A 22,181-nucleotide genomic window follows, 5' to 3' on the forward strand; every position below is an offset into this window, starting at 1 on the left:
TAAAGATAATGACTAATGATTATAAATAACAGCTAATAACAGCTAACATTTTTCGAGTGCTCAATATGTATCTCTGTGTATTTAACATCATCTTATTAGATGTTCTCGTAGCAGTCCTGTGAGGTAGGACTATTCTTACTATTATTTTCTCAGTTTTACAGATAATTAAATTGTGGTTTAGAGAATTGTTTTGCTTTGTCCAAAAAGCTAATGCAATGGGACTCAAACCCTCTAGACGCTTAATTATTCACGAGTCCATGGTACCAAAGCCTTTCTTGGTATATTCTCCAGCTTCTACGATCCCTTTCCTGGCTTCATTCTCTGGTGGAGTGGGACACTCGTCTTTGATAGGTTATTTAATTTCACCGAACCTGTTTCTTATATGCTTAAAAAAGGGAGGCAGTTAATAACACTTAGATTATCCATTTCTTTCCCGATTTCCCCCCTCCGCCCCCCTTTTTGCCACAGCCATAGTTGTTGCATTCTGCAGGGCAATTCTCTGCCATCAAAGGTCTGCTGTAGTTGAGTGGTTCTCTAAGTGTGGGCAGGGAACCAACAACACCTGGGGACTGTTAGAAATGCAAACTAGAATTAGAAAAGCCCCGCCCTAGAGCTATTGAATCAGAAACTGCAGGGGGGCCAATAGTCTTGCACAGTAAGGTTTGAGAACCATTGGTATGATGGAAAGAACTTGGGTCTCAAATCAGCAGAACCAAGTGAAATTTTGCTTCTGCTGTTTGAGTGTGGCCCTCAGTCCCTGCACCCTATGAAATTTGGGAGGTTTTGTTTCCTCTTCTCTAATATGGGACATCATAATCTCGCAGTTCTATCTGGCATGAAGTCAAATTAAAAAGTGGCAGGAAAATGCATTATTAAAAAATGCTTTTTTTTTTTGTCTTTTATTGCTATTTCTTGGGCCGCTCCCGCGGCATAGGGAGGTTCCCAGGCTAGGGGTCAAATTGGAGCTGTAGCTGCCAGCCTATGCCAGAGCCACAGCAATTCAGGACCCGAGCCGCATCTGCAACCTACACCACAGCTCACGGCAACGCCGGATCGTTAACCCACTGAGCAAGGCCAGGGACCAAATCCGCAACCTCATCATTCCTAGTCGGATTCGTTAACCACTGTGCCACGACGGGAACTCCTTAAAAAATTCTTACTGGGAGTTCCTGTGGTGGCACAGTGGTAATGAAGCTGACTAGTATTCATGAGACATGAGTTTGATGCTGCCCTTGCTTAGTGGCTTAAGGATCCAGCATTGCCTGCCTTGAGCTGTGATGTAGGTCGTAGATGCACCTCCAGATCCAGCATTGCTGTGGCTGTGGTGTAGGCCAGCAGCTATGGCTCCAATTCGATCCCGAGCATGGGAACTTTCATATGCCAAAAGTGGGGCTCTAACAAAAAAGACCAAAAAAAAAGTCTTATTGGAGTGTATTTGATTGATGATGCTGTGTTAGATCCAGGTGTACAGCAAAGTGAATCAGTTACATATATATGTATATATATATATTTACATATATGGGAAAAAATTTTAAACACTCAAGCATCATTGCTGTCACCATCATGCCTGTGAGGTCCTCTTCCTCATAGCACATGCTCTTTTTTCCTGCTGAGATATAAACCCTGCAGAAACATTTTTTTTTTGGCTAAGAAAGGGTGCAGCAATATTTATGTAGCAAGTTGCTATTTTCAGAGTGCTTTCAAATGATTTAATTCTTACACCAGTTTTGTGAGATAGGATCATAAGGAAGCTGAGGCTCAGAGTGTTAATGACTTGCCCGAGTTGCCACAGCAAGTTTGTGACAAAGTTAGGCTTAAATTCAGTCTCTTGATTCAAAATCCAGTGCTTCCCACGAGGTCGCTGGTTAAAACTAGAGACAAAGGACAAGGCAACCATCAGCCTTGAAAGGTCTTTAAGTCAGCCCCTCTCCACATTACACACTGCAGTCACCTGAGAAGATTGTAAAAGAAACCACAGCTATATTCTCTGGGGTGGGACCCCAGCATCAGTGTATTGTATTACAATTCCTCGAAGTTCCCCAGGAATTTTGACTTAGAGAAGATTGAGTCTCCAGCTTTCAACCCCCTGGAACTCCTATTAGGCACTGATGATTGACTCTGGTTGCACAAGGGAATCACCTGAGGAGCCCTAAAAATATACCTATGCCCCACCCCAACCCAGATCAGTGTTGGGATCTCTTGGGTTGGTGGTTTCTATTACTTTTTAATTCCTCAGATTATCCCACTATGTAGCCAGGGTTGAGAACCACAGCATTATGCTCCTTCTTTGGCTCCAGGCAGGCTCCCTTGTCCATTGTGGGGGGGGGTGGATTCCCCCTTCACCCCCATCTTTCCTTCTAGCCTCATCACTCTCAGCAAAGAAACGCTTGTTAGAAACGTCAAGGCACCCTATAGAACTCACTGCTTGTCTAGCCTGTGGTTTTGTGTTCTTTTCATTATTCACAACCAGAAGCAGCTGGTGGGCGAGGAGTATCTTGGGAACCACACCCAACATTCCTACTTCTGGGCATTCTGGAGTCTGTCAACCAATGTGAGTCACAGATACCAATCAGCATATTGTGCCAGCCACTGCATTTAGGTATCTCACATGGAAAAGTTTTTTAAATAGGTGGCCGAAGCCAGAGGAAGAGATGCTGCCTTTACTAAAATTCCTTTGGGCGTTGTCCGCTGACTGCTGGCACATGCTCATTAATACACCCAGCAAGCCTCCCCCTGCATGTGAGTCACTTACCCAGAAGCAGGGCTGGCATCTGCCTTGAGGCTGGCAGAAACTGCTGTTCTGATGTGGTTGCTTTGACGTGAGGCCTTTTGAGGCACTTGGACAACCAAATCTTTTGAAATGGGCACCGAGTCGGCCTTGCTTCACTCTAAAATTCACTCTTCACTCAGAGGTGGTGCAGGGAGAGACAGGGCCCTGTGTGTTATCCTGCTCAGAGTTCCTGCTAATACAGCATTGCCAAAGTCCAGTTCCCCTGGCCCTTCATGGGATGCTGGTTACAAATGCAAGTTCACAGACCCCATCCTGCTCTCAGAACTCCAGAGAGGATGGGGGCTGGGAAACGGAATCCTTAGCAAGGTCCCTGGGCTTCCCAAGGTTTCCTGTGCTTTCTGAACTTTGGCATAATTTAGAAAGCCCGGATCCACCTGTTTTTAGGAATAAACAAGTGAAATTCTTGGACTGAAGAGCCCTGTTTGGGAGGGAATGGCTCAGGAAGGGCAAGAAAAAAAGGGAAATTTTGGCATATCTAGGGAATGTGATACAGGCGGGTGTGGGCGTGCGTGTTCGTGCGTGCGCCCAAGTGTGCACGTGTGTGGCTGTGCGCATGCCCGTGGCCTGGCCCAGGGGGGCGCTGTCCTCTCTGCTGCTTAGGTATTCATAGCCAATTGCTTTCACCGTTCCTCACTTTATTAGCTTTTGCCAAGTAGTTCAGCTTTTACTAAGGGCACCCGGGTTTATGGCAGCAATATTTCTCACAGTGTCAGAGATAAAATATCAAGCTAATAACAGACTTCCTGCTAATGTAAATCGCACGAGGAAGGCAATCTCATTCAGGAAGAAGTCCTACCAGAGAATGCGGAGTTTTAAGATTTTGAGAAAGCAGTTGGTGGGATTGGATGCACTTTGCGCTTACTAAGAAGATGAAACAAATGATTTGTGGTAAGTGGTAGCAGCTGCAGAAAAGAGCATTTTTCTACACCTGCCTCTTCCTAAGGGACTAGGGGGCTCCCAGGGGTTCAGGCAAAGGTCCAGAAGCTTAAGCATGGGATTTACAGAGAGACTTCTTTTTTCCATTCCTCTCATTTCAGTGCTACTTCTCAGCCTCAGTGGGGGGCGCAGGAAACCAGTTGCCTTCCCCCCACATGTTATAAAGAAGAACCCATTACGGGATGATGGGGGATCTGAGGGGCCTCTTGGCAATCTGAGATTTCCCTTCCCTCTTCTTGGTTACATTCAGGCACCTGCTGGGCAGACCTACTGATGCCATTTGTTGCAGAGAATTTTAACAAGGTGGGGGTGGGTGCTGAAATTTGAAAAAAATGCAAGTAGAAAAGATGGCTGCTCTTCTGTGCTGTCAGGACGCTTCCTGGATGTCATGCTTATTCTGTAACTATGAGGGTGGCTTGTGTCACACAGGAACTTCTGAGAAGGTGTGGGGGGTTTCATATGGAAAGTCTGTTCAAGGCTTTGACTCTATCCTTTGGCTTATCTGGGAGCTTAAGAGGCGATGCTCAGGAAAAGAAAGACCATTGGAAAAGAAAGACCAGCTCAGTAAGGAGGCTCTGAAACTGTTGTCACACACTGACAGCTGAAGCAGGTGCGGTGGGGAAATGAACATTGATGCGTTATTGTTCCAGTGCCCAGAAGGCCCCAGGGCCACTGGTTGGTCCCCGGCTGCAGGCTGCAGCCTTGGCCTTTGCTTTTGCCATCTGCGTGGTCCCTAGAATCAAATGCCCATCTTCCTAATACCAGACAATTGGACTCATCCTAATATCCTTTTTATCTGCTGCTACAAGATGGGTCCTATCTTCGTGACCTCCGTGCCCACCTGTTCCCTTGGTCCTGGGCCTACCTCAAGAAGTCACAGTATGTGAGGTCTTGCTTTCCATTGGGGGAAAATTGGAGGGAAATGTCAAACTCTGTGGGAGTCACAGGCAGCCTGCATAACCATCTCCTTCATTCTCCGAAACAGTCGAAGGGGTCTGTGGGTAGGGAGGGCAGGTATCTCAGCCTCCATTTTCTAGGTGAGGAAGCGGGCTCAGAGAAGTTAAGTGGTTTCCTCATGTTCACACAGAGCTCATAGGACAACTGGGGTGAGGTGAGGTCTTCTGACTTATAAATCTGTGATCCTTCTAAACTCTGCCCCTTACCAGGAGAGTTCTGCACTGTTACTGCACTGCTTGCACATGCTCAGATACCCCTGCCCAAACTACCTAACCCAACAAAGCCCCATGGCACAAGACATGTGGGTGGGACATGGGTAGCCCTGAGACAAAATGCCTACCACCGAGTGGTCGGGGGCAGGTGCGATCCTCCCTCTAGGACACCATTGGGAGGGAGGGAGGGTGGCATGTGGGCAAGGGCTTGTCCACTAGATGTGAGAAGAGAAGCAGCCCCATTTCTGTGTGCAGGGCAGGAAGGAGGACTTTGCTGACAGCAGGGGTGATGGATGGTGTTTGGTGAGTGCGCAGGGCGTGCGCAGTAAAGTGATAGAGGGAGCACATTACGGGCAATTACAATTTGAATAAATTATCAATGGAGAGAAGTAGAGGAGTAGAAAGCTGTTTTATTAACCCCCTGAAGTTACGTTCACAGCATTTTGAAAAAGTTTATGAATTGCTGTGAATTACGAGCTTGGTGACAAATGTGGATGCGGAGAGAATCCCTGATTGCAGCTTCTGTAGCAGGCGATGTTTTATGGGGATGATTTAAAACAACAGTCTTATGTATTTTAAAACATCAAAGGGAGAAGAAAAAGAAAGAGCTCAGGGAGCCTGGTAAATTCACCTGCCCGTGAGCAAACTTGGCTATAAATCCTACCTGTGATTTTTCAGTTTTATCTGTTTTCCTTCTTTTGATATTGTACCCTTCTCTGGGCTCACTGCCTGGAGCTAAGATGTGTCCTGTGTGTTATCCTGAGGAGTGTTTTACCGAGTCACTCCCTGGATGAGAACAGAGCTCCGGATAGAGATAAGACAATGTAGAACTACTTTCTGAGCTGTTGCTGTGCTGAAATCTGCACATGTCCCCCCACCCCCACCCCCGTGCCACCAGTATTTCTGTTCCAGATAACAAAAGGTGAGTATGAGCCATTCATTTCTTCTTTAGGACTCCTGCACAGCTCTGCTGATTCTGGCCTGCTGTGACTCTGTTCACGTGTTTTTTTCCACCAAACTGGAAGTGCTGCGGCCCCAGGCCTTGGGCCGTGGGAGACAGCATTCAGCTTGGAATCAGGAGCCCTTGGTTGTAGTGGGGACCTGGCATGGGCTGGCTGTGGACTTAGTCTATCAGAAGCCCTGTGATTTCCTCACTGGTAAACCAGGTAAAAATGTCCCACCCCACCTTGGCGCTTAAGCTCGGGGGGTGGGAAGTAAGAGAAGGGGGATATCAAAGAGGGTGGGGTAGTTGTGGAGGGTTTTTGTGGAGGGGGCAGGAGGGTGCTGGGATGATATGATAGGTGGGTTCCATATGCTGTTTATCTCAATCCTGTGGGGTACGTGTTATTCCCATTTTAGAGATGAGGAAACTGAAGTTCTGAGAGGCTGAGTAAATGGCTCTGTGAAAAACACACTGGAAGTGATTGGCACGTAGGTGCATTTGCCTCCAAAGTTCATATCTCCCCCCACCCCAGGTCTCTCTGTTTACGCTGGTACAGATCTAATCTTCAGCACCATCCGGAGCCAGGTTAGAAAGGCTGCTTCTTGGCATATCCTGGATCCATACAGTTTACCAAGATCCCCAGGTGGTTCCTCTGCGCATTGAAAGTTGAGAAGCACCAGGCTAGTAGAAAACTGAAGTCAAAACAAAGCACTGGAAGGGGTTGTGTGCTCAGCTTATGGTGAGAGAGGAATTTGTGACCATGTGTGAAGGGAAGAGAGTAAATACTGGCATGGTTCTGGGAGTCTGCATTATCTGTCTCAGTAAAGGCACCCCCCCCCCTTCCTTGTATCCATAGCGGTCAGGAGAATTCAGGGAATGGGAGAGAACAGGTTCTGGGTGAGGAGTGAAGTGGCCCACATGAACTCTCTGGTCACATGGAGAATTGTGGATGAAATGTGGGACCAGAGGCCCAAAACTGTTGTTTGAATCAGAATCCTTCCTGTATTGGTCTGGTGAACACTGGACAGTCCCGTATCTCTGTTTCTTCTTTTATCAAATGTGGTGGTGACATCTCCTTCATCAGGTTATGTTGAGGATTAATCAAATGTGGGAATGCCCAGTACAGCATCTAGCTCAACACTTGTTCCGTGAAGCCCACGGCCATCTTACTAGGTGTGTGTGGGCTGGAAGTTTACTCAGGGGACGTGGGGAAACGAAAGTCTTTTCCTCATTCTTCCCCTATCTTGGATGTTTCTTGCCAAAAGGAAAGGTGTTAGCTTGGAGTGCGTCATCCTGTAGGGGACTGCTTTTCAAAGTGTGGTCCCCACACTGACAGCATGTGCATCACTTGGGAACCTGTTGGAAATGCAGAATCTCAGGCCCCTACCCTTGACCTGCTGAATCAGAAACCTTGGGATAGGACCCACCCCCTGAGGTTTACACAGGTTTTCCTGGGGATTTGAAAACCAGCACTTTAAGGGTTTGGAGATCAGACACCTGCGAAGGGCACAGTGGAGGTGGGATGTTTGCATGTACTTGACCCTGGAGCATGTCCTCTGCATCAGAATCCAAGTGCTCCGGTGGACGCTGAGGCCATGTTACAATTAAATGATCACTTAGAGGCAGTCACTGTGCAGAGGGTACACAGGCAGCCAATTCATTAACCGAAAGCAACTTCTTGCAAATTAAAAATGTTAATGATCAGTTTTGAAACATTGAGAGCCTATCAGGGACCACATGCCTGGAATGAGCATTTACCATATGGTGCCTTTGGAAGCTAATATTGATTCTCATTATTTTAAACGATTACAAACATTGCAGGTGTTTTGTAATAATCTCCATTGTCTAATTAGAACATGCGTGAAATGAGCTCATTCCGCCCGCTAACGAATATTGATTTCAGCGGCAGACCCCTGGTGCAGGGGAAGGGTTGGGGCTGCCTGGCCAAGTTGCCAGCCAGTGCCAGCCCCCTTTCTCCCTAAATTGTTAATCCTGGGGATACAGGGCATTTTGATAGGCAGGCATCCACAGGGCCTGGACCTGACTTGGGCCTGCTCCAGCCTTCAGTGCCTATTCTTGTCCAGCAGTGAGATGGGACATTGGAAAAGAGCATTAGCACTTTTGTGGCCTTCTTTTCTCATTCCCCATTTCTGTCTTTTTTTTTTTTTTCAAGTTTTATTGAAGTACAGTTGATTTATAGTGGTGTGATAATTCTTTCTCAGATCTTTTCCCATACAGATGATCACAGAATATTGGGTAGAGTTCCCTGTGCTGTACAAATTCTCCGATGGCCAGTCATTCCATATACCACAGTGTGTATATGCCAATCCCAAGGCCCCAGTTCCCACTTTTCTTCTTACCCATTTCCTACCTCTTGTTCATTTTAAATCAACTCCATGTCTAAATGACTTAAAGGAAATGTGCCGGAAGTGGCTTTACTCACTTTAGATTTGAGTTACCCATGTCTGGTTGTAGGCTTCAGATTGCTTCCTACCTTAACCTCTCCAGCAAGACTGGAAGCTCCTTGAAGACAAGGCTCATGTCCCATCCTTACTTTGTGTTTCCCCTCAAGGCCTAGCAGGTGCATTATAAACACCCAATAAAGGAGGGCTATTGTTATTAGTGTTAGTCCTAGTCATTGTAGGATGAATGGTACTTGGTGTTCCATGGGTGTTTCCTAGATGCATGCATATTTTAATTTATGAATCTTACACAATTTATTGAGCACTAAGTACGGTAAGGAGCTTTATGAGATGTGGTTCCTGCAGACTGGAAGCTTGCAGTCTCCCTGGGGAGAGGGCAGATGCAGTGTGATATGCTTACGGCAGAAATGGTTTGAACAGTGCTCTCTGGGAGGCAGGAAAAAGAGCTCCCAATGCAGGCAGGAGATAATGCCTGAGCCCAGCATTAAGAGCACACTGTAATTAAGTAGAGAGATCAGTAGGGGGAGAGAGCTCCACAAAGGCTTGTAAGAATCAGGGCTCTGGGACAGCAGTGTGGCCAAAGCACAGGGTTTGCATGTGGGTGAGGGGCAGGGACTCTGGCGTTTGGGGCCAGAGAAAGAAGCAGAGGCTGGGTTATGGACGACTTTGCCTACCATGCAAAGAAGCCAGGATTATATTTGAAGTGTCTAAATTAAGAGAGTTAGATTTGAATTTCCTTGTAGAATTTTTAAAGATTTATATTTCAGAAAAATCACCCTGGTAACACTGTAGAGGTGGAAACTAGAGGCAGGGAGATTGGTAATAGCCTGTTTGAGAAGAGAGGAGAGTCTGAGCTAGGGCAGAGGTGGAGGAAATAGAATGTAGACATGTTATAGGGTGTGAGAGTTTGTATTTAATGCAAGAACATTATTTCCTTCCTTCGTTATGAACACATTAAAAATAGAAAAATCTGGAGAATAATACTATAAACACCTGTGTGCCCATTACTCAGAATGGACAGAGGTTTGTATTTTGTCGAATTTACTTCAGATCTATTTTTTATTATAAAAACTAAACAAACATAAAGTTTCTCTGCTTAGATCATCCACTACCCCACTTCCAGAGGCATCCACTGTTTAAAATCTGGTGTGTATTCTCTAGTCCAAGTGTTCCTATGTTTGTTTCATACTTAAGTATTCATAAACACTGTGTGGTGATAGGTAGCAATGGTTACCATTGTTTTCCTTTTAGTGTTGATACATTTAGCTCTAGTGTATCCATTTTGTCTCCTGAATAGTATTCTATCATATGAATATGTATCCATCCTTATGTTGGTGGACATTTAGAATGTTTACAGTTATTAGCTTTTGCAAACATTTCAGCTAGTGTGGGCATTTTGTACCCTTCTCCTGTGCATGTGTATGAACATCTTTTTTGGGATATATACTAGAAATGGGATTGCTTGTGTTAAGACATACAGAATTTCAAATTTATTGCATTTTGCTGGAGACTCTCAGTGGTGATTGTACCAACTTAAAACTCCCGCCAGCAGTGGACAGTATGTTTCTCCATATCCTCTTCAACATTTGTATTATGGGCCTTATAAAGGTTCCCACTCTGGTGTGGTTTTTCTTTGCATTTCTCTGATTATCGGAGATATTCAACAACTCTTCATGTGTATCAGCTTTAACATTTCCTTTTCTCTGGGTTACTTGTCTATAACATTTGCTTATTTTCTTTTGGGTTGCAACTTTTTTTCCTCATTTAGTTGACGTATAATTGACACATAACACTGTATATTGACATGTAATTGACGTATAACACTGTATAAGTTTAAGGTGTATAGCGTAATGATTTGACTTAGATTCATCATGAAATGATTATCACAATAAGTTTAGTGCACATAGGTCATCTCATACAGATAAAAATTAAGGAACTAGAAAAAAAATTCCCCTATAGCGACTCTTAAGATTTACTCTCTTGGAGTTCCCGTCGTGGCGCAGTGGTTAACGAATCCGACTAGGAACCATGAGGCTGCGGGTTCGATCCCTGGCCTCGCTCAGTGGGTTAAGGATCCTACGTTGCCGTGAGCTGTGGTGTAGGTCGCAGACGCGGCTCAGATCCCAAGTTGCTGTGGCTCTGCCATAGGCTGGTGGCTACAGCTCTGATTAGACCCGTAGCCTGGGAACCTCCATATGCCAAGGGAACAGCCCTAGAAAAGGTTAAAAAAAGAAAAAAAAAAGATTTACTCTCGTAATGACTTTCATGTATAACATACAGCAGGGTTAATTATATTTATCAAGTTGTACATTACATCCCTAGCATTTATTTATCTTACTACTGGAAGTTTGTAACGTCGACTGCCTTCGGTCCAATTTTTTAATTGATTTGTTAGAGTTCTTCATATATTTTAGATACAAATCCTTTCTCTGTTTATACAGACGTACATATGTATATATAAAATATAAAATACATACATGTACATATATAAATACTGTCTTCTCTCATTTATAACTTTGTTTATGGTACCTTTTTCCAAAAACAGTTTTCCAAAACATTGATGTCGTTAAATGTATTAATTGGGCCTCTATGAGACATTTTTTAATACCTTGTCTAAAAATCTTTTACTATTTCAGTGTCATAAAACTAGAAGACATGACCTTATAAACCTTCCAATGAATGATCTTAAAGTTTTGGTTCTGACTATAAGGTTTCTAATGCAACAGGCATGTATTTTTGCCTGTGTTATGGGACATAGGGAATAGAATTCTCTTTATTTAATTTTGTGCTTTAAAAGCCAATTACCCCACAACATTTATTGAACAATCCATCCTTTACTCACATAATTATAGTGCCCCCTTCGTTATATTCCCAGATCCTTTAGCTATACGAGTCCTCGATTGAGGACTCCTTTTTCTGTGCATTGGTCCATGCATTTAATTCTGAGCAGACACCACAGTGTTTGAGAAAGCCACCGCTTTAACTCTGCATTCCCCACTACTGTCCAGCACGATCAGTTACCTTTTTTATCCCGGTGATTCTAGAGAGCTCTGGTGAAGTCCAAGACTACCATTGACCTTTGTTGGGAAAACCTGGTTTCCTGGCTGGGCTTTTTGGGGTCATTTATAATCTGCACCTTCAATGGGTTTTGTGTGAAAATCAGGGCATAAAAAGCAAATCCATGGCTTTTTCACCATCTCAGATAGGGTCTTGATATAAAAGAAGAGAGGTTTGCATTTGGCTGAGGAAGTGAATGAGGACATAATCAGAAAATGTCTGAGATTGCAGGTGTCTATGACACCTGAGACCTAATGCAGGCAGAGAGCACACAGCTGGTTGGTTGCAGGACTGTGTTTGGAGAGCTTGCTGCCAGACTCCGTGGCTCTGGGAAGCTACGGACGTAAGGCATCAGCTTTCTTTAACTCAGGGAGAGGAGAAATTTTGGCCCCCTCAAACCTGTACATAGCTCCTCAAATCATCTTGGCTTGCACTGACCGAAACTTCCCTATGGCCGCTTCTTCCTCCTCCAGGAGGGTGGAAATCTTGCTTTTCCTTCTGGAAGCCCACCCCTGTCCATGCGGTGAGCCATGTGCTCTGGTTATTGGAAGGAGGCTGTGATGTGGCTGAGAGTTTCTGGTTCTTTCTGGTGACCGGGGAGGACAGATCCCCATCTCTGTCAAAAGTTTAAAATCCTAGATTCTTAGGACAGGAAGGTCCTACTGGATGGTCTTGTCCGTCATTTGTTTTTGTGTTTGTAGAAGAGGAAACAGGGCAGTGGTTCAGTGGCTTGTCCAGGTGACCGTGCTGGGGACAGGTGGGGAGAGCTTGAGAATCCAGGCCTCCAGGTTCCTCCTCAAGTCCACTTTTCACTCTGTGGTCCTCTGGCTTGGAGAAAAGATTCTAAGTGGAAAAAAAAAAATCTGCAAAACTCTCCTTATTTGTGCCCCTTCCCCTAGTGGGAGAGTGTGGAGGAATCTGTGGGAACTAAGCGGAACCAAGGGAGAGACTGCATTTGCAGAGGTGTTGCTTCCTGGAAATTGGCAATTTCTGCATCCTTGGAGATGGGGCCCAGGGAAATACAGGTTGAAGTTCAGAGGGGGATAAAATAAACCGGCAACAATCCGGATGTTCTGTTTTCTCGTATGAAAAAGCATTTGGAGTCTCCAGAGGGAGTTTATGGAGGCAGACTTCCCTTCACTCTAAGGCTGTATTTCTTTAAAAGGTCATTTGTAAATCAGACCTTAACAAATAGTCTGTTTAGTTCCAGTGACCTGCACTTTTATTTGAAAAGTCTTCTAGCTTCATTTTTGATTGATAATAACTTCTTACTGACGGTTCCCACTATAGCTTTAGATTCTTTTATGTCAGCAGATGCCATTCTAATAGCTGCCTGCATAAAGAAAATCTGGAAAATCTGTCTTAAATGTAAAGCATCATTTGATAGAAGAATAATCAGCCAATGTAGTCATGTTTATATCTTCAAAATAGGAGGGCCTCTGTAGACTTACGGGGTTTTGAGGAGAAGCTGGTACAGCGTCGTGGGCATTGCATTCTCTTGTACATGCATCCTTTCTTTATTGTGCTTTGAATACTCTGCTTCATTCGCCTTGTGTTGAACAAGTCTATTGGCACCGTTTTTCCAACAGTGTTTGCTCACTTCCTATTTCCATGTCTCACGTTGTTAATTTTTAACAGTATTTCCTACTCTCTCAATATTTTTATATTTGTTTTGGTGACCTGTGATCGGTGATCTGTAGTGTTACTACTGCAGAAAGATTATAACTTGCCGAAGGCCCAGAAAATGGTATTTTTAAATTAAAGTATGTATATTGTGTTTTTTTCGACATAAAAATGCTATTGCACACTTAATAGACTACAGTATAGTGTAAACATCACTTTTATATGCACTTGGAAACCAAAAAATTCATGTGACTCATTTTATTGCTGTACTCACTTTATCGTAATGGTCTGGAACCAAACCTGTAACATCTATGAAGTATGCCTTTATTCTGCTGGCCAGAGCAGCGCTAGAATCCAGAGTCCAGGACAGGGAACTTAAACGCTGCCTCTTGATGGAGGCATATTAGAGAATGTGTTGTGGCCACACTTCCCTTTCTACCTCTTTCCTTCCAAAAGGCTGTTAACCCATATTCTCTCCTGTCCAGTCCTCATCTTTGTAACCAGATCCCCCAGCTCTGAGAGCTCAGAAGTCTTGTGTGCCTCTTTCTGTCTTCTGCCCAGCTGTGTGCTTAACTCAGTTAAGACAGATCCAATCTCAAATGGTCCCCAGGACAGTTTTTAAAGTGATTGTTCCTCAGTTGTTGCAGTACTTGGGGATACATGATGGATTCTAGGACCAGGTTCCCCTGTTTCTAGCACAACCTACACTACCTTTGGGCATCCACCGGTTAAAAAAAAAAAAAAAGGGTTTTTGTTTGGTTCTGTTTGCTTTTCATCTCCTCATGCCTAAAAGATGTGTGTTTGCTGAACATTCTCTCTTTACTGCGTGTGACTGTTGTGAGATAAAAATTTAACAACCGCATAACAAGGTTTATGTGTTTTCTGAGGGAGCAAGGACTGGAAAAATCTCTGGAGAGCTCCAGGCTTTTAATTGAGTAAGATGTCAGTGCACAGTAGAGGACAGAGGTGGTGGCTGTGGAGGGACAGAGGGAGTCCGCTGTTCATGGTGCGACGTTAACAGCTGGTACACAGTGCTGGGGGGGAGAGACCTTACCTGGAACTGGGGGAAGCAGTAGGCGGGGCTGCAGGCACCGCTCAGGCAACAGCTCTACTCCCCTTTGAAAATTATTCATCAAGCCAATATCATCTCTTGCCTGGATCACGGCAGTAGTCTCCTAATTGGTTTCCTTATGTTCTTAACTAAATTAATATTTTCAAAATAAAATCATGTCATATTACCTCCACCTTTCTCCCCTGCTAAGAGCTTCCAAAACTCTTAGGATAAAAACAGAACCATAGCCACTAACAAGGCTTGTGTGATCTGTCTCCTGCCTATCTCACTGTCTGCCTTCCACTCCCCACCCCCCATGCCCCCTTCCTCCTACCATCCCTCATTATTCTCACCCTTGCTTCACAGGTTTCTAACCACATTGGCGCTTTTTTTTTTTTTTCTTTTTATGGCCAAGGCCTGCACCACAGCCACAGCAACACGGGATTCGAGCTGCATCTGTGACCTACACCGCAGCTTGCAGCAACACTGTATCCTTAACCCACTGAGTGAGGCCAGGGATCCAATCTGCATCCTCAACAGAGACAATATCTGGGTTTTAGACCGCTGAGCCACAACCGGAACTCCCACATTGGCATATTTCTTCAGGCTTCATAGGAACCCACTTTCTTTAGTCGCATAGCCTTTTCATATGCTGTTCCCTCTGCCTGGGGTGCTTTCCCCCTCCTTCTTCTCTCTGATTCCATGAATTCATCCTTTATCAGTCACTAAATCGAGAGCGGTGAGGGTGAGTCATTCAGAGACTTACACAGTCAACAAGTAAGGACTGGCAAGGTCATCCCCAGCTACTCCCCAGCCTTGGGCAACAACCGAGCACCTTCAGCCCCGGGTAGCGTTCGTGTCGGGCCAAACTGGGGGCAACCCTGGTCTTCCAGACAACATTGGGAACGGGTAGTGGGAAATCTGAACTTAGTCCTGAGACAGGAGAGGAGAATTAGAAAATGTGAATGCCAGAGGAAAGGAGAGTTGTTGACACAGAAACTCCATCTCACTTTGTCATGGGCCGAACTGGTCCTCTCTGTTCTCAGATGGTCTTAGCTTTCAAGCCTTCAAGCCTTAGAAAATCGCTTAATCCAAACTCCCTTGATTTTACCTAGATGTGATTTATCCAGGATCACCCAGTGATTTAATAAAAGAGCTGGGGCTGGAATTCATGCTTTTTGACAATCAGGCCTGTTCTCCTGATAAGGTGTGTGGGCAAGTCAGGAGTAGATGGGATGTTCCAACTCTAGGCTTCACCTTAAACCAAAGCACCAAATTGAGGTGTTACTTTCCCTCTGTCTCAAAAAGGGAAAACTCTGGGACCCCTTCCAGGTTTTTAGTGACTCCCATACTCCTTGGGACCCTGCCTCCCCTTCCAAATTCTCTGCTTTGCATTCACCCAGTCTCCCTCCAAGTGGAAACTCATTCCTCGGGGTAATCAATGTCCCTCTCAGCCAGAACCTTGTTACCAGGGAAACCATTCCAGGCAGCCGACTTGGGCTCATTGAGATGCAGCTGCAGAGCCCAAGGCCTGCATAAGGGCAACTGCTATCAGAGTGGGCAGTTTTTGGCAACTCTGGAGTATATTGTACCGAGTGGGACATGATAATTATGTATTTGTGGCTTTCATTATGTGCCAGTTTAATTGTCACGGATTCATTGTTGTATTTAAATTTTTTATTTTTTTCCTAGACCACTCAGCAAAAGAAGGAAATTGATGCCATAGGGCAGGTTTCTTTCTGGAAGAGGCATTCACTTGGATGGAAAAATAAATCCAATGACTTAATGCCATTTGATTGGTCAGGAAGTTTTGCCTAAATGGTGGGGGTACAGCCCCAACATAGCTGACTCTGGGTCCTCATCAAGGACCTGTAACTGCGTCAATATGAATATCTACAACAAAAGGTGAGTTGGGGTTGACATGGTGATATATTATTTCTCCCGAAGAGAAGGGCCTTAAGGCTTCATTTCACTGATCAGTCCTTGCTGTGGGACCATAGGTTTTTGAAATGTGACTTCTTTTCTAAAAGTACACCTTTCCCCTGTCCCTTGCTCATGACAGCATGGAAGTATGGCTTCCATTATTTTAAGCATGGCCAGTACATGAGGCTCACAGCACAGGCATGGGCTAATTTATGAGCGGTGATTTTCATCGTGTTGCCAGGGAGAGTTCTGTTTTAACCTAAGAGCTGGATATTAGATTTCTTAAGATAGCCAACTCTTTAAGTGAGTCTCTGGTATGGTGGATATGGTCAGTCTGCAGGGAGTTTTCCTGGTAGTTCATCAGTTGTAGGGTGACAGCGTAATGGTAACAACAGCTAGCATGGATTGAGTGCTTCTGATGTGACAGACGACTCTCTCCAGCTTTATCTGCGCCATTTCCTTCAGCCTTCACTTAGAACAAGTTGTGGTGCTGCATACCATACCAGAAAGGCTGTGGAGGGTCTCTGCTCAGTTCTCAAGTTCACTGACGTGTGGAAGTCAAGAATATATGATGGAAAACTTGGGTTCCAGTCCTGGCTCCGCTCTTACTGGCTTGTGAAACCTGGAGCCAGTCATTTAAGCTCTTTGAACCTTGGTTTCATCTTGAGCAGAGTAGGAGAGGAGTGAGTCGTGTGTTATGGAGTGCTGTGGTAGTTGTGGTAATGACGACAGTTGCTAAGGTAACGTTATTTTAGCATGAACATGTGTATTAATTACTGTTCTAAGCACTATGCGTGGATTATCTTGTTGAGGCCTTACAGCAATTAATCCTATGGTACTTATCAGCTTCTATTCTTGTTTGCTGAGGAAACTGAGGCATAGAGAAGTCACACAGCTAATAATCAGTAGAGCCAGGATTTGAAGCCGTGAAATCTGCCTCCAAGGCATTGCCTGTCATTTTGCTGCTGATGGGATCAGAATGAAAGACCTTAGTCCCTGATGTTATCCCAAGAGGTACCATTGGATTTGCCTCTGCCTGGACGGCTTGTCTAGGGACAGTTATAAGAGAGTCAGCTTCCCTAAAGCATTTTGGATCTTAGATTCCTGTGGGGAGCCCCACCTCTCCTTTTTACTAAGGCAGCTCTTCTTCGATGGCTGGGTTTGTGGCAAAGAACTCTTGGGTAGCTATGCATCCAGCTGGGAGCTGCCCAGCTATGCTGCTTGGATGATCATCCTGAGTTGATCCTGTCTCTTGGGATAAATCTCAAGCTTTGAATTTGGTGAGGGTCAGATTCTGCTGCCTTTACTGAGCATTCCATCTAGAGCTCACCGTTGCTCGGAAGGACCTTGTGTCATGCATTATTCAGAGGCATGGATGAGTTCTGGGCCAGTGCCCAGACCCTAGAAGGAACCATCTAGGAGAGCCAAGAAAATTCGGGCGGGGGCCTTAAAGGAATTCAGCAAAATCTTCATTGCTCAAGTTGTCTCTTATTATTGGTTTGTATGATAATACATGTATTTATTATAGGAGGAGGTTTGCATTCTTTTCTTTATACTAATAATTTGAGCCAGTTTATAGGAATGGGTAGATGGAAAAATGTGATTCAGTAGTATGTAAGTAAGGCTATAGTCCATTTTGTGGGTCCATTATATATATTTTTTTCTGATAGAATTTCTAATTCAAAGGAGATAATTCAGAGCTGGTATTAAGGCAGATTCTATGACAAGTAAGCAGTGGTTTCCAACCTTGGCTGCACATTGGAATAAATGGGGAGCTTTAAAAAAATTCTGATGTGTGCTTCTCACTCCCAGATGGTCTGGTTTTAATTGGTTTTAAGTGTGGCCTGGGCATTGGAACTTTTAAAGGCTCCCCAGATGATTCTAATGTGTAGCCAGGCAGGCCAGCTTCATGGGTAGGTGAACTGTGCAGTCACCCAAAGCCCCATGCTTAGAAGGGCCTGTGCTTGGCTTAATGCTCTGCTGTTACCATCTTGGAATTCTTAATAATTTTCGAACAAGGGGTCTTACATTTTTGTCTCGCACTGAGTTCCATAAATTATGTAGCCAGTTCTGCAGCCAGGGTTGAGAACATCCCACATAAGAGTAACATCCCATATAAAAGAAGATCCTTCGGGTCCCAGCTCATGGTCCTCTTAGGAGCAACATTTAATCAAGCTGAGCACTGTGAAGGTGTGGGCATGTCCTGGTAATGTTGTATGTAGCCTACAGTACTCTTTTTCTTTTCAGGGGACTGAAAAACCGTTCCTAAGATAGTTATTAAACTTGCTGTCCGGTACTGGTTGGGAGGTACACACTTGTGCTGCTAAACCCAGTGCCAAGAGGCCTGGTGTGAGCCCCTTTCTAGGAGGACTTTCTGGTGACGGAGACGTTGGCTGGTGGACTCACAGCAGCTGCTGTGCACCCTTCTGCCTTCCCAGAACCTTGTTCCATCATCAATTTCCCCTTGTCTTTCTTGAGTTTTTAATCCCTCTTTCTCTCCTGGCACTTTCCACTCTTCCAAAAATAACTTTCCTCAAAGTTCCTATCCTCACCAGGCAGCTTTTTGGAAGAGGAGCAGCCCCTCACCAGCTTCACATCCTTAGAGCCGTTCTTTAACTCTTTGTAGCCTGGCTTCTGCCACCCTGGCTGGCTGAAAGCACTTTGTGCAAGGCTGCTAATTACCTCTTACCTTCTGGAATTGTTTTATCTCACTTCCCATCCTAAACTTCTCTGGTTCACTTGACAGTGTCAAAAGATATTTCCATCTTGTCATAAATGAAAGTTCATGGGCTTCACCCAGACTACTGATTCAGAATCTCTAGAAAAAGGGGCGCAGCATTTATCTTTAAAATACCTCCCAGTGATTTCTATGCATGTTGATGTTTGAAACCAGTGCTTTATAGATTATTATTATTTTTATTTTTATTATTGCTTTTTAGGGCTTCATTCGTGATATATGGAATTTACCAGGCTGTGGGTCGAATCAGAGCGGTAGCTCCCAGCCTACGCCACAGCCACAGCAACTTGGGCTCCAAGCCACGTCTGTGACCCGCACCACAGGTCACAGCAATGCTGGATGCCCAGTCCACTGAGTGAGGCCAGGGATTGAACCCTCATCCTCACGGACACTAGTTGGATTCATTTCTGCTGCACTACAATGGGAACTCCTAGATAATTATTGAAGAAATTGTATCCTAGCACTTATGAGACTTAACATGCTCCTTTTTTTGTTTTTAACTTCAGATGTTTATGTCAGAATTATGTAGTGTTGAAAGGTGGTTAATGACTAAGAACATGGGCTTTGGAGCCACTGCACCTGAGTTGGAATTCCACCTCTGTCCCTTACTACCTGTGTGACCCTGGATGCCTCAGTTTCTGTTTCTCTACAATGAGTTAATAATAGCACGTATCTCACAGGGTTTTGGCGAGACTCATGAGCTAATACACATAACCTGGGAGTTCCTGTCGTGGCTCAGTGGCTAACGAATCTGACCAGGAACGATGAGGTTGCGGGTTCGATCCCTGGCCTTGCTCAGTGGGTTAAGGATCTGGCGTTGCCATGAGCTGTGGTATAGGTTGCAGATGCAGCTCGGATCCCATGTTGCTGTGGCTGTGGCATAGGCTGGCAGCTACAGCTCCGATTGGACCCCTAGCCTGGGAACCTCCATATGCCGTGGGTGAAGCCCTGTGGGTAAAAAAAAAAACTGTGCCTGTGTATGGTGAGGATTCAACAAAAGTTTTCTTTTAGATTGTATAGTATGCTTCTGGTGTGTTTATATTAAAATTCTATTTCCTCTCAAAACTAAGGTTATGATGATCAACAAATTGGATGGGTTTCTCTCTTTGCAGCTCTCCATGAGGTGTAGTTACAGGGAAAGTTGTCCTTTCCTTCTTAGTTCACGGCTGTAGTCTGCCACTGTTTTCTCTTCTCAGGTTCCCCAGTCCACCTGAGATATCTGTCCTGCCCCCCACGGGTGGTCATTCTTTCCCTCCGCAGGGGCTCTCGGCTTGTGCTCTCAGCCACCTGGGGTTCACTGACTTCTGCCATCCAGGACCTTACTCCCAGTCTGGTGGTATTGAGTTAATTTTAACATAGTTATAACAAGATTGCATTCAAAAGCTGGACTAGGAATAAGATGGTCGAAGGTATAGAGAACTGGTTCTCAACCTTTTCTGCACAGTAGAATCACTTGGGTATTAAAAAAAGATAAGAGCAGTGCTCAGATCAATTAAATAGAAGGCTCTGATCATGGGGCCTGGCAGTGTTGTATCTCAGAAGCTCCCTGGGTGAATCTAATCTGCTGCCAGACTTGAGAAGTGATGTAGAGTAAGACATGGGACTCGGTGTTGGGAGGTAGGGGAGGGGACTAGTTTCTTGGGAAAAGGAACAAGCCTTCATACCTGTTGACCTCTGCTTGGATAAAGTGGCTCAAATATATTGAAAAGGAACAGCCTACAAGGGGCCAAGAGGGAGATGGAGATGGACTGGATGATTTAATGGGTCATCTCTCCTGTAGTTAATTCCTCTAGATCTCTTGCACTGTATTGATTTTGTGAATCGCTTTTGTCACATGTGTCCCATCTGGCAGTGGGAACCAGTGGATCTTAAAAATGTAATTGGGAGGGTAGGTTAATCAATATCAAGATTTATTGACTTGGGACATTTATATTAACTATACTGAAGTCAGGATTAATTTGAACCTTTTCAATACTTGATTAAGTGATGCTAGTTTGTATTATCCACAGGGTATTTTTACAACTATTATCCTTCATGGATTTGGTATAGCTCTCATCTCCACTTCCTGAAATGACCCCTTTGTTTGTGAAACTCTTTGGATTTATGGTATAATAGCAATTGAATCAAGATACTTTTCAAAGGTCAAGTCACAATTGTGGGAAGAAATTCTAGGTTCTTCTTGCACATTATTTCTTTCAGATTTCTCCCTTGAAACACGTTTTTGTTTTTGTTTTCACTCTGGGGTTAAATTTCCAGCTGTTTCCTCTTCAGGAGCAGGACTCAGAGAGAGATACATGTATTTTAAAAATTCTTTTCATTGTGGAAAATTTGCCTATTGTTTTTAAAAAGTCAACAACTACTTTGTTTAATTAAATAATTAATGCCTCTTCTTTTACCAAGCAGTATTTACCTTATCTTTTTCAAAGGACGTATATGAGAACACTTCAAACATTGCCTATTCTTAAGGGGGATGTTCTTCATATCATTATGCATGAGCAGGGCTTACTGTTGAGAAGAGAGAGTTGACTGGTCATGGTGAAGGGGATGCAAGGATTTATCCATTTCCCTATTTCTCTGTGCTGTTGTGAAAAGAATTAAGTGCGTCTGTAAGAACTACAACCTCATTTTGTAGGGTAAAATGTGAATCCAAGCTTGTGATTCTCCCTGAGATCTCTACACATGATGTTGGACTTGGGTAACAGCTTATAAGACACTCTACAATGCTGTGTTCGCATGGAGGATTGTGGTGGTAGCGAACACTGTTGAGGACGGCCTTTTGGGTGTCTCTCAAAGGACAGAGTTTAGTGAAATATGAGCTTCAGAGAGCGAGGTTGCACGGGCATGGCTTGAGGCCCATGCACAGACAAGTTAGGTAGATCTCTGCTGACTTGGACCAAGAGGGTCCTCTTTCTTGGTAAAGAAGCAAGGTCCTCTTGTCAAGGTCTTCTGAGTCCTCTTTGCTCTTCTCCCGTTTCACTTAGGGTGCCCTTGAGTGGAAAAGGTCATTTTTGCTGCTGGCAGCCAGCTGCCTCCCCGCTGTCCCTCCTCCAGCCTGGCTAGGGTTTGTTGCTTTGTTTTCACTGCTCATTACCCATGACTTCTTGGCAGGGACTTGCAGGGCATGAGTATCCACTCTGCATGACCCACCACGAAGCACTTCTGTAACCTCTGATGTCGATAAGCGCTTGCCAAGCCTAACTCCTAAGTACTTGGCAAATGTTAGCTATGCCTCATCTATTTCCTTTTTAAGATGGGCTAAGCAAGGGCAAGAAGAGTGAAAGATAATGAGGATGAAGAACTATTTATTGGGAACCTTTTTTATGTGCCAGGTCCTGGATTATATCAGGCATAGCTGCTGTTTCATTAAAGCTTCATAAACAGAATTAAAGTATTACTGTCCTTACTTTACCTATGGTGAAAATGAGGCATACCTGGGTTGGTTAAATTGCCTGAAAGTTGTCAGTATCAGAGCCTCAACTTGAACTCAGCCCTGACTTCAAAGCCCACTGTGAGGCTCTACCCAGATAC

The 22,181-nt window shown here is 44.5% G+C and overlaps 1 protein-coding gene across 6 annotated transcripts in view; it reads left to right on the forward strand.

Annotated features, from left to right (window-relative positions):
* Positions 1-22,181, forward strand: part of NRXN3 (neurexin 3) — a 1,579,386-nt gene that overhangs the window by 101,735 nt on the left and 1,455,470 nt on the right. For 4 of the 6 annotated variants that reach the window (XM_047796607.1, XM_047796610.1, XM_047796612.1 and 1 more), the window contains exons 3-5: positions 6,549-6,559; positions 19,224-19,253; positions 21,605-21,623. The exons of 1 other annotated variant lie outside the window; for it this stretch is intronic. In XM_047796607.1, the coding sequence (XP_047652563.1) occupies positions 6,549-6,559; positions 19,224-19,253; positions 21,605-21,623 (60 nt within the window). Of the gene's footprint in view, positions 1-6,548; positions 6,560-14,989; positions 15,007-19,223; positions 19,254-21,594; positions 21,624-22,181 lie in introns of all 6 variants that reach the window. One more of the 6 variants, XM_047796611.1, reaches the window with a different exon arrangement.

Source organism: Phacochoerus africanus, chromosome 9 (genome assembly GCF_016906955.1).
Source record: "Phacochoerus africanus isolate WHEZ1 chromosome 9, ROS_Pafr_v1, whole genome shotgun sequence".
Taxonomy (NCBI): domain Eukaryota; kingdom Metazoa; phylum Chordata; class Mammalia; order Artiodactyla; family Suidae; genus Phacochoerus; species Phacochoerus africanus.